The sequence below is a fragment of the Cyprinodon variegatus genome, unplaced genomic scaffold (assembly GCF_000732505.1).
Source record: "Cyprinodon variegatus isolate N-32 unplaced genomic scaffold, C_variegatus-1.0 Scaffold286, whole genome shotgun sequence".
Lineage (NCBI taxonomy): Eukaryota > Metazoa > Chordata > Actinopteri > Cyprinodontiformes > Cyprinodontidae > Cyprinodon > Cyprinodon variegatus.
The window spans coordinates 905,263-916,967 of NW_015150739.1; the positions used below are offsets into that span (position 1 = coordinate 905,263).

At 35.6% G+C, this 11,705-nt stretch overlaps 2 protein-coding genes across 8 annotated transcripts in view; both read right to left on the reverse strand.

The window, feature by feature from the left end:
- The window catches only part of exoc7 (exocyst complex component 7), a 21,907-nt gene extending 19,858 nt beyond the window's left edge, over positions 1-2,049 (reverse strand). For all 7 annotated transcript variants that reach the window (XM_015383527.1, XM_015383525.1, XM_015383523.1 and 4 more), the window contains exons 1-2: positions 1,830-2,049; positions 1,608-1,673 (exon numbers count right to left, since the gene is read on the reverse strand). In XM_015383527.1, coding sequence (XP_015239013.1) covers positions 1,608-1,673; positions 1,830-1,907 — 144 coding nt within the window. In that variant the 5' untranslated portion in view covers positions 1,908-2,049. The remainder of the gene's footprint in view (positions 1-1,607; positions 1,674-1,829) is intronic.
- Positions 2,050-3,630: 1,581 nt separating this feature from the next.
- Positions 3,631-10,565, reverse strand: LOC107090226 (Golgi apparatus membrane protein TVP23 homolog B-like). The gene is made up of 7 exons (XM_015383493.1): positions 10,459-10,565; positions 8,711-8,784; positions 7,294-7,438; positions 5,919-6,008; positions 5,626-5,751; positions 3,950-4,078; positions 3,631-3,864 (listed from the first exon to the last, which is right to left on the reverse strand). The coding sequence occupies exons 1-7, from the start codon at positions 10,468-10,470 to the stop codon at positions 3,838-3,840; spliced, it is 603 nt and encodes a 200-aa protein (XP_015238979.1). The 5' UTR covers positions 10,471-10,565; the 3' UTR covers positions 3,631-3,837.
- Positions 10,566-11,705: the final 1,140 nt, after the last annotated feature.

Below are 11,705 nucleotides of genomic sequence, written 5' to 3' on the forward strand. Positions count from 1 at the left end.
GACCAATAGTGTCCCTACCAAAGTTCAAATCAAACCTACACCCTTGGCTTCTATATTAGCCTTTATTTAATGTTTAGGAAGACTTGGGTTGAATTCTACCCAAGTCTTTTTTTGTAACCTAAATATAAAGCCTATATATATCTTTACAACCCGTTTTTTGTTTGTTTTTTGCCTATTTGGAAAAATAAAAACTTTTTGACTATATGTTGATAGTTGGAGGGGCTGGTTAGTAACCAAGATGCCCCCCTATCAGTGGCTAGCATCTTTTATGTGTTTGCAGCGGGTTTTATATGTGAATTTTGTTAGCACTGAGCTGCTCTTTATTTTGTTTTGTGTTAGTCTTGTTTCAGTCTTTACTTACTTTAATTTCTTATTTTTGCAGGATTTTTAAATATTTTTTCTGCACATTTATGTACTTTCAGGACATTTTTACCCATGCATTGCTCTTAGAGCATTGCCTTTAAAACAAGCCTGTTCCTGAATATAGCAGTTACTACAGTGTTCAATTCTATATTCTATAGAATGACTATTCAGAACAGCTGTGACATCATCCATGCAAGCGAGAGCCCTTGCCTAGGGATACCAAATGCACAATAGTTGGGGTGTAAAAAATGCAACGGACAGGCAATTACCGAATCATATTTATAATGGGTGTAATATCATCAGTGCAGGTGAAGTTTATTAATGATCATTTGTTCCCAAAAGCTGTCATGTCATTAATGCAAGTGAGTTATTAACTAGGGGGCATCACGTTTTAAATAGCTTCATTACATATGCATGTCGCAGGCATTTTCAAGGGGCGGGGAATCTAATAAAGTTTATGTCATACATCCCTTTACTGTTAGACATGTTGCATGCATTTATGACCTTGCAGATAATTGTTCTGATAAAGTCAAACATCTTCTGATCCGCCCATTGACAGCTTGAGATAGGCACCAGAACCCCTTGTGACCCCACTTGGGAGTAAGCATGTTAAAAAACGGATGGATGGATCTTCTGATCCTTAATCCAGCTCTACTGTTGATTGTTAGGGTATCCCATTGCCCTGATGCTATTCCTCTTAACAAAAAGCTGAAAAACAAAGGACTGCACTAGAAACTACAGGCTGATAAAAGATCACCATCATGCTGCAATTATTCAAAGATCAAAAATAATTTGTCAAAAATAGTCAGTTCAAATCCAGTCTGTTATCATTCACAGCACTCAGATATTTGTAGTAGCTTTAGAAAGCATTCCCAGATATTTCAGAGGCAACTGAACTGATGTAACAGAGAGGCATCCCATTTGCCTACAACTTAATAATATAGATCTACAAAAACTACATATTTGATTTGCAGATTAAAGAAATTTCACCTGCTAGCAGTTTTGCTCTAATCCAGGCAAACTTCTGCTTTAATGAAAAGCTGATATTAGTGGATTTCTCTGTGTTATTTAAAAATAAATATGTTTACAAATATGTTGTGTGTAGCCCCCCCATATAAGTAGTATAGACTGTGAGAAATTGAATTAAAAATGAAGCTTGTATTAAATCAACTCTAACAATAGTACATATGAATAAAGTCATAATCTAGTGTTTATGTGATTGTTATTGTCACTGTGGATCTCACCATGCCTTTGGTCAGCTGATCGCTCTTCTCCAGGTTCTCCCGGATGAATGACAGAGTTTCCTGTTCCTATAAAACCCCACAATGAACAATTACCTCCGATCACACCTTTTCTGAATCAATCTTTATAGGTAACATCCTGCGGGTGTTTTAAACTATTTGTTTGCTGAGTTAAAGCATGAATATTGTGACATTGGAAACCTCTTCCTGTCCAGCCAAACTGACCTGCTTCAGTTTCTCCTCGATCTCTCGCTTCCTGGCGGACGCATCCTCGGTAGGAATCATTCTGGAGCTAATTCCCATCAAAGGAAGCTCTCCAACGGAAGACAGGCAACGATCCAGGTGGTTTATAGCATAAAAATCGACAAACAGAAGCTGCTGTTTCAAGCAGCTAAAGGAGCTGCCGTAAGCTAGCTTGGACAGCAGTTACAGTAGGTTAGCTTCCGGCTCACCTTCAAAATAAAAGAAGCACTGCAAGGGAGGCTCGATTTTATTCAATGGTTATGTTTGTGTTACATAGAGTTAATTTGGACAGATAATGTAACCTGAATTCACACCTCATCATGAAGTAATGCTGCCAAGGTTGGTTCGGTGCTCTGCCCTGAACTCTTGTCATGTCGCTAAAAAGTTGCTGATGCTAATCCAAATTAAAAATTATTTTATTTTAAATTATAGTAATACATCTCTGAATGTGTTGCTCGATGTGTTTGCATCTTGGTAGTCTTCGCATGTTTTATGAATTTATTGGTTTCCAGCGCAGATGAGGCTTTTATTTTGAAAGGATGTTCACTAGTAGTTGATGTTTGCTCGTCCTTTCCGCATCAAAATATATATATATTTTTTTTTTACAAATGCTAATAACATTTGTATTGCTGAATAGAATTTTTAAAGTTTGTACGAAAAAAGAAAAAGAAAAAGAAAAAAAAGAATTTGCTCTCTGCGCGAGTCGCTGGACACCGAGATGGAAAAAAAAAAGACACGCAACATGCTAATATAAACGCCAGGGGGCGCCGTCGTACCAATAATTAAAGCAACAATTGCTCATACCTTGAATTTGTATTCCACAACATAAGACATAAGTCATACATATTAAAGTTTGACAAAAAAAAAATGTAATTTTTGACAAATAAAACAAAGGTTTTAGAAAGTCAAATGTGTGCAAAAACAGTTTCTACTTTCTGAAGTCAAAAAGAAAGAACTGCCATCTTTAAAGCTTTATGCTGCTGTACAACAACTATCAACATTAATAGTAAACTATAAAATATTTTTTGGAGTTTTTACTCTAAAGGGAGCATTAAATAAATAAGCTCATCACTCTACAAATAACTCTACATTTCAAACATCTGAAGTACTTGCATCTGTTATATCACAAGTGGGGCTGTTGGTGGTTTAAACTAAAACAGATGTGTTAATTTTAACTTTCTTTACATTAAGATGATGAGAGCAGCTAACAATCATCAAATCAGTCACAAACTCCTCTTTATAATTATAATTAAGGACACTAATCCAGCACACATAGAAGCAAAGCCTACACAGAACAACTGAAAAAGAAAACTATAAAGGCAACTAAATAGAAAATATGTGACCAGTCTTTAAAAGAGTTTAGCAGAAAGAAATCTATGCAAACCTAAAAAGGAGGAATATCTTGAGTGTATTTATACATTAAATAATAGATTTAATTTCTAAACCTTAAATATCCAGATAATTTTCCCTCTCCTGACATGTAGCACTCTCGAACTGAAAGCAAGTCTTTATTTTGTCAATAAATAAGCATAAATGAAAACAGCAAACTGTTCAGAAAAAAGTCCAGAATGTATTTGCGCACAAGATATTCCACATAATTTAACTTACATATTTACAAGAAATATTTTACAGTCTGTTGTGCGAGAAAAAAAAAAAAAGACAAACCAATTGAAAAGTTGCTAAGTTACAATAAAATATTAAAAGGAAATGAAAAGACAAACTAAAGACGTAAAGCTCAATGAGACTAAAACACAAACTAGACTCCGGTTAAGTTATGTTTTTAATCACTCATGGCTGAGATGTTAGTGAAGACTTTTTATTGCTTAAGGTCAGCTACTGAAAAACAGCAACCAAACCTGTGGCCTTTGCATAAAATGTCTCTCTGATGAATCAATTAACCTAAAAATAAAAAGTACAATATTCACTTGGTGTGGAAAGTCTTTCCTGCACTCCACTTTTACAATAACTGGGAAGGATGCAGATTGTAAAACTATGATTCCTCTTCTTTAGACAGCGCCTGTGGATGGCAAACATACAGACACCTCTTTAGAAAAATAACAGATCAACAGGATCATCTGTATTTTGCACTGAAATCACATTACCTGCTTCAGGAACTGCTGGCCAAAATAATTAGTGGCCATGTTCTTTAAGCTGGTCTTTCCTCCCACTTTACACCGTATGTAACCATAGAGATTGGCTCCTTGCAACACCAATCCCATGATCACCACAGGCTGAAAAGAAACAGGAAGCTCTTACTCAGGGTTTCACAGTGAAAATAAAAATCTACCACAAAGACTTATATTAAGAGAGAAAAACAGATGAAATATTACTATTTCTTATTTTGTAAAGTGCGCATCATTAAAGTATAGGTCAGAAGTATATCATAATCCTTTTTTTTAAGTTTGGATGTGATTTTGCTTTATTACAATGCCTAAGGCTGAAAAAAAATAAAATACAGCTCAGAAAAAACACTGGGGCTTATTTTAGCTTCAGCAGTTTCACTATCTTTTATAGATTATGTTAATTATAGGTGTAAAAAATCAGCATTTTGTTATATACAGTAATTCTGAAAAAAAAAAAGTGGAAAATACTTGCTTCATAAATGTTTTGTGGCCATTAAAATGCTTCAGTGTTATTCTATGGTTGAAAAAGTAAAGCAAAACATTGAAACAATTTGGAGAGGTTTGGAGACGCTGGTGACACCAAAAGTTTTAAACCTCACAGCTCTGGAACTGTTGTAGCTAGAGGTCTGAAATTATGTAGAACAAATGTAATACAATGAGACGTGACTTTTCCCAAGCACGTCTTTATTACTGTTGTTCAAAAAAGACCTATCATTTCCAAGAAAAAAAAAAACTATTATTGAGTCAAGTTTAAACTGATAAGCTTGGTCTGTGTTCTACTCACCCAATTTTCATTTATTTATTCAAAAACTAGAGGGTTTTAGCTTTTAAATTATTTATCGCACATGTAATTTGGGCTTACAGTTCCTATTTTCCTTATTTGCTTTTCCATTTGGGTATGCAAAATCGGCGAGAAATTCCCGAAATGAGGTGGATGTTAAAAGGTTTAATCTGGTTTAATATTAAAGCTCAGAACCATTCCAGAAGTTTAAAGCTATTTGAGGATATTTCTGATCTGAATCTGTTTTCCTGTTGCGTCAATCATCCAGCTGTAGATCTGAAGTAATGCTCAGCAATCTGCAGTAATTCTTTCTTCATAATTTCCCTGCTAAAAGGAATGATGCATCATTCCTTTTAGCAGGGAAACAACCCCAAAGCATGATTCTGCGACTGCCATAACAACTGGTCACTATTTTAGGATTAGGAGCCTAATTCTGCCTCTAAGTGTTCTTTTCATTTTGTCTCCTCCGAGCAAAATTTTCTCAAAAAAAACTATTTCCTGATTAGGGGCAGAGTCTATGTAATTGGTCGGCTCTTTCTTAAAGAGGCATAGTTACGTTACAAATTTTTTTATTTAGGTGCAATATTTTTATACCCCATTTAATTTGTTTTTAAACAGGAGGTACAAGACTGCAAATGTACCCAGGGAGTAAACAAGGAAGTAATGCACCAAGTTGTGAAAACAACGAGGAAAAGTCAGATTTAGTTTGATAAAATGCAAAAGAATATTTGAATCCAAGAGGGATTACAGTCAAATAGCATTTGAAAAAAAAAAAGGATAAATTATAAAAGGACAAATATTACAATGATGATAGTAAATTATGAGTGGATATGAACTTTTAAAAGATTTGCATCTGCAATATTAAGTTTCTTACCATCCATTTAATCCGAAATGAGACGAGTGTGCTAAAGGCGAAGATGCCCCAGATGATCGGGCAAATGATCAGTCCGAGCCAGAAGATTCGGGACTCTGAATCCGATGCTTGTTGCTTCCCAGTACCCTAAAGGAAACAGGATATTCTCACAGTTACAACATCTGTGAATACCATAAGGGTCACTGACAGTAAACGGACGCATTTATCTAACTTATACAGCTCCAGCGAGGTCAAAGGCCAGCATGCGAACTACATGAACTAAAACAAACAGAAACAGCAGAGGAAGCTCCTACCTTCCGCGACTCAAACACCCAACGGCTTTGTCCATCGTCGTCCACCTGGTTCCACCACCGCAGACCCACCATCAACCTGCCTGTGATGTTCTGGAAACAAAATATTTCAAACATCCATTTTAACACAGAGAAAGAGAGAAAAACTATGCCCTTCTCCATTGCTGTGTTCCTTTTAAAGCTGAAATTCTTGACATAACTCTAGAAATAGATATATAACACCTATGACAAAGAATCTAAGCATTGCTTCATAATCCGACTAATATATCTTTCATCTAACTTCAAGTTTAGATTACAAACACTGAAGGTTTTCATCCTTATCCGTGTTTTTAGTTCTACCACTGAGAGTATGGGAAATCAATTATCACAGCCGACATTTTGGGTTGAAATTAGACCAACTCGAGAGAAATGAGGAGAACTGAATTTTTCTTTGAAGAATTTCTGCTTTTAATTATGTTCTATGGTTAACAAGCATGCATGGCTACAACAGTAGAAAGCAGATAAAACAGCGGTGTTAATCCTACTGTTTGATTTAAAATATCTACTCATCATGGGGAAAAAAACTTAAATGATTAAAGTCTGAACTGGGAATTGAAGGCAAGATTCAACAAAGCCTTAAAGGAAAAGAAAGAACTTTCCTAAAATGTCTTAAATGCTAATCTTCTGTGGTTTCGACCATTTAAAAATAAGGTTTACCACAGTCTTGTTTAATCATAGCCTCTAAGCAAAGCATGGCTGAAACTAATGTTTATTTTGCTAACCGATTAATCTGTCTATTGTTTGTTCGATTATTGATTTTCCGTCATGCTTATCCTAAGCAGGATATCTCCAGCTACCTATGGGCGAAAGGGCGGGGTCCAGCCTGGAGAGGTCGCCAGTCCATCGCAGGGCAACACAGAGACAAACAGGACAAACAACCATTCACTCTCACACAAACACACACACACACACCTAAGGAGAATTTAGAGAAGCCAATCAACCTAACAGTCATGTTTTTGGACTGTGGGAGGAAGCCGGAGTCCCCAGAGAGATCCTACACATGCACAGAGAGAAAATGCAAACTCCATGCAGAAAGACCCCAGGCCGGGAATCGACCCCAGAACCTTCTTGCTGGAATGCAGCAGTGCTACACTCTGTGACACTGAGCAGCCATATTTGTTTAAATAAGCAGTTAATCATGATTAATCCAAATAATTGTTTCAGCTCTAAAGTAAAGTAAACAACAACAAAAAAGAAATATCGAAGCGCAGTGGCACTCCAGCTTCTGACATTCATTCCAAAACATAGATCTGTTTTATCCTTGTTGATCATAGCAACAGAAGCTTCGGACAGCTCCAGGAGAAAGTACAATCCCACATGTGTGTAAAAAAATACCCACCTTTACAGTCCAGAAGTCACACGAGAGTAGCAAGATGATGGTAACCATGGAGGCGATGAAACTGCCGCTGACAAACTCACAGAGTAGGTAGACGAGCGTAGCGCCGACTCTGAAGAAGAGGTGGAAGAAGGACGCCACTGGATGCCTGCCATACATTTACGTTATAGTTAATGGATCATATGACCAGTGTTTTAGTCTGTATGGTCAGAGATGGAACATAAAGATTACTTGGTGAATTGCACTTTTCAAACATTTGCTTATTTTAGAGAATGCACTAGAAGGAGATTTTATTTTTACACATTTTCTATTGACCAACAAATACGTAGAAGAAAAATGCAGCTCTTGAGTTCTCTATATCCAACTCGATCTTGTGAAATCTGCACAAAATCTTAAATTATGGCAATCGTCATTATAATGTCAGTGTGTGCAATATCACAACCACAAGGAATGCTAAAAATGCTAAATTTGTTCACACCCTGGGCACTAAATCATTTACTGGTGCCAGCAGAAAAAACTTTCACAACTGATATAGACTTTCATTACCTAGATGTAAAAAAGATAGAGGTGAAGATACCACAGCGCTGACTAAAAAAATGCAGGAAAATATTCAGAAACTGTTTTGTAAGATTATCTTTGCAATTCTAAATAGAAATACTCAAATGTTTCTTTTGTTGTTTTTTTTAATACCCTGCAGCTCTAATCCTAATAATGGAAATGGTTATTTTAAAGGTTCACTGCAGACAGCCTCAGGTCTGCTGCACACCTAACATTATTGCATTTAAAAGCCCATTTAAAGATTGTTGCTCCCACATTAGACACGCATAAATGCTGGAGATGGTATAATCTAAAAAAACAAAATCAACGAAAGGAAGCACCAGAAGAGAAAACTCAAAGCAATATGCATTTAATAAAATGGCAATATACTTTAAAGATGAAAAAGAAATAGAAACACAATTAAAAGCTAATGAGAAGAAAACACAATGAAGCTTTAAAGATGATTCTGCAAAGCTTAAAGTTCATCTCAGTAATTAAGTATTTTAAGGACTGCTCATGACTACAAAGACAAGATTTTTAATAATGACAGGATCTTTTTCCCAATCATGATTAGATTATTTTTCCTTCTTAAAAAGATACATATCCATCTAATACACAACGGTATTGTTGTTATGCTTCTTTTGCAATTTGTAAAATGAACTAGAATAATCAGCTGTTTTGGGAATTAGCATAGCTAGGGTTACATGTACTTAATGTCATTTGTCTCATTAAAGAAATAAAAAGGGGGAAATTAATAGAAAAAAATATAAATGCAGAGACCTCATACACCTTTGTCTGAATACATTCGAATAAAAATGGTGATATTTGCCCAAAAAATACAAGCAAGCAAAGACAGTTAATCTCATCCAGACTCTAAACTTACTTGATGTTCTTCTTTGACCTTTTCCCTGCATCTTCCTCGGCATCAAACAAAGACACGTCTTCATCATTAGTATCCTGGGATATCAAAAAGGAAAAGGTTTTACCTTTAGAGAGACAGAACGTCTAAACCAAATCAGACATGTGCATATGGTCTGATCAGGGGACAGTTTCAGTCGATTGGAGCTGTAGCTTTAACAGGTAGCTGACTTAGGCTACGTTCACACTGCAGCCTGAAGTGACCCAAATCGGATTTTTTTTTGGCCCATATGCGACCTGGATCTGATCTTTTCATGACTGAACAACACAGATCCAATTTCTTCCAATGGGACCCAGGCCGCTTGGCTATGTGGTCCTGTATCAGAAACGAATCTAATCTTTTGAAATGCGACCTGTGTCTGAACAGCCAGGTTCATCCGACCTGAACGCCATCAATACCCGACAAAGGTCACTCTTCCACTTCTTGCGACGCAGAAGTGCAAGAAAAATAATAACAATTTTTTTTTTAAGTATGTCTCGGCATTGTGTAGGTTCAATCAAAACATGAGTGAACTCTCAACAATGCAGCATTCGCCATACAAAATAATTTTTCTGCTTTCCACCCCATGTTGAAAGGTCAAAGTTCACCTCATCTCGGGTATCATAATATCCTAACAGCTTTCCAGTGGAAATCCCAACATGAGTAGGAGTTCATGTGCAATTTTTATGTCGGCTTTTGCCATTTACCATAACGACGATGGCACATGAAGGCAACATAACACCTAAGCATTTCTTTAAACATTTGGAGCAACCAACAGTAATATTTGTATGGAAGAGGATTAGGGCCACTGAAAAAACAAAAAAAGTTAACTGATTTTTACATTTTATTTCTGTATAATATGAAAAAACAAAAATAGAATTCTGACTTTAATCTCAGAAATCTGAATTTAAAAATCAGTAAACTTTTAAAAAAAAAATGTCAGTGGCCCTAATCCTCTTCCGTATATTTATCATTGAATTCAGTGCAACAAACTGCACAGGTATGACATATTTTATAATATTCTAACTTTTCTGCAACACGCATGAATTTATGGGGTTTACATAAACTCCAGCAGACATACATACAAAAAATTAATTTAGCTGAAGTTAGAACAGCATCTCTGAAATTCACTTAAGATTGGTGACAGAAAGTAGAATAGTTTTGAACAAATAAGCTGGAGGTAATTGGATATTAATGCAAAGAGCTGTCTCAACAAAAAAAGGCACCTAAAATACACAAATCTGTCTTATCGACGTGTCAGTTTCTTAACCAGACTAATTGTTTGTCCCACTCGGTGGTTGAACTGCATTATTCCTACCCCCACTGAACCCTATAAAACTGAAAACAAACAGACCTTTGTGGTTTGTGTAGTATAAAAGATGTTTACGGAGCTAACATTAGCAATCCTTACAACCCAGATCCTATAGTATCAGGACACCATTACTAAATACAGACTACAAGTATATTATAAAGCACAGAAACAGAATATAAAAAAGCCCCGGACTTCATGGAAAACACGAAAAAAACTTTGAATTTAAGACATCTTTCGTAAATTAACGTTAATCTGCTACGTTTAGCATGCTAACAACATTAGCACGACAGCTGGTGGCCTTCATTGTTAGCAGGAAAACAGGCTTTCGTTGATATTTTTTGCATCACAACGTCACAGAACCAGGATTTGCTGTGTGCCATCTAGTTTTTCTTTATAATACAAGCGAATATTTGTCACTTACTCCTGTTAGCATGGTGAGAATTTAGCAGGCTCTTCCTGGTTACATGCTCTGTGACACGTCAAAATAAGTTACACGTTGGTCACGTGACCAATGCATCTGACGTCAGTGTGGTGGCTTTTAAATAATTTTTATATTTTTTATTCTTTGCAGAATGTGTTTTGAACCACTATGTTTAGAAAAAAATCTTTCAAAACAAGGAATGGTCGGTGAAAAAACTTTTTTTTTCTACCAAAATGACTCATTATGATTAGTCCTATATAATAGTTTATAACAAGCCATTGTGTTAACCATATTTATTATAGTTGCAGGAGGATCACACCCCTAAAAAATGAAAAAAAAAAAGTTAACTGATTTTTAAATATTATTTAAGTTGAAAAAGAATTCTGACTTTTTTCTCTGAATTCTAACTTTTTCTCAGAATTCTGACTTTAATCTCAGAATTCTGACTTTTTTCTGAGAATTCTCCTCGGGCATGTAAAAAGTTGCATAATTTCGTCATTTTTCACCAATGTGTTACTGGCCCTCCCAAACAACTCACATCTTTGTCAGTGAAGCTGAGTGCTCCCACATCTCTTCCTTCATGGTGCCCATCTACATTAAGATCCAAAATTCTGAGATTAAAGTCAGAATTCTGAGATTTAAATTTAGAATTCTAAGATTTAAAGTTAGAATTCTGAGAAAAAAGTCAGAATACTGAGATTAAACTCAGAATTATGACTTTTTTCTTATACTATACTGAAATAAAATTAAAAAATCAGTTAACTTTTTTTGTTTTTTCAGTGGCCCTAATCCTCTTCCGTAGGATCTTAAAAAGCCACATAAGAAAAAACCTAAGAGTGACTGAATAATTAAGCGGACAAAGAATTTGGATTTTGTTTACTCTGTGATTTTTTTTGTCTTTTGGGTTGAAAGATGTGAAGTTTTTTATACAGACTTCTTTCAGCTGTCTCCTCTCGTAAGCTGATTAATTGCTGCTTCTATTTATTCAGCGAGCTAGAATTGAATGCCATAACTTCAAAACATACAAACATGTAAATAATTAGGAAACCTCTTCGAATAGAATTTGAAAAGAAGAAAAGTTGTTTTCTATTGCCATCACTGGTATTTCTTGGTAATGAATAATGACCTCACATTACCCCCTTGTTCTCTGGCAGACCACAAGGCTCAGTTTTTGGACCAGTATTGTTCTCCATCTTTTTTTCCAATAGGACCTAATATCTGTTTAAAAAATGTCTCCCGTCATTTTT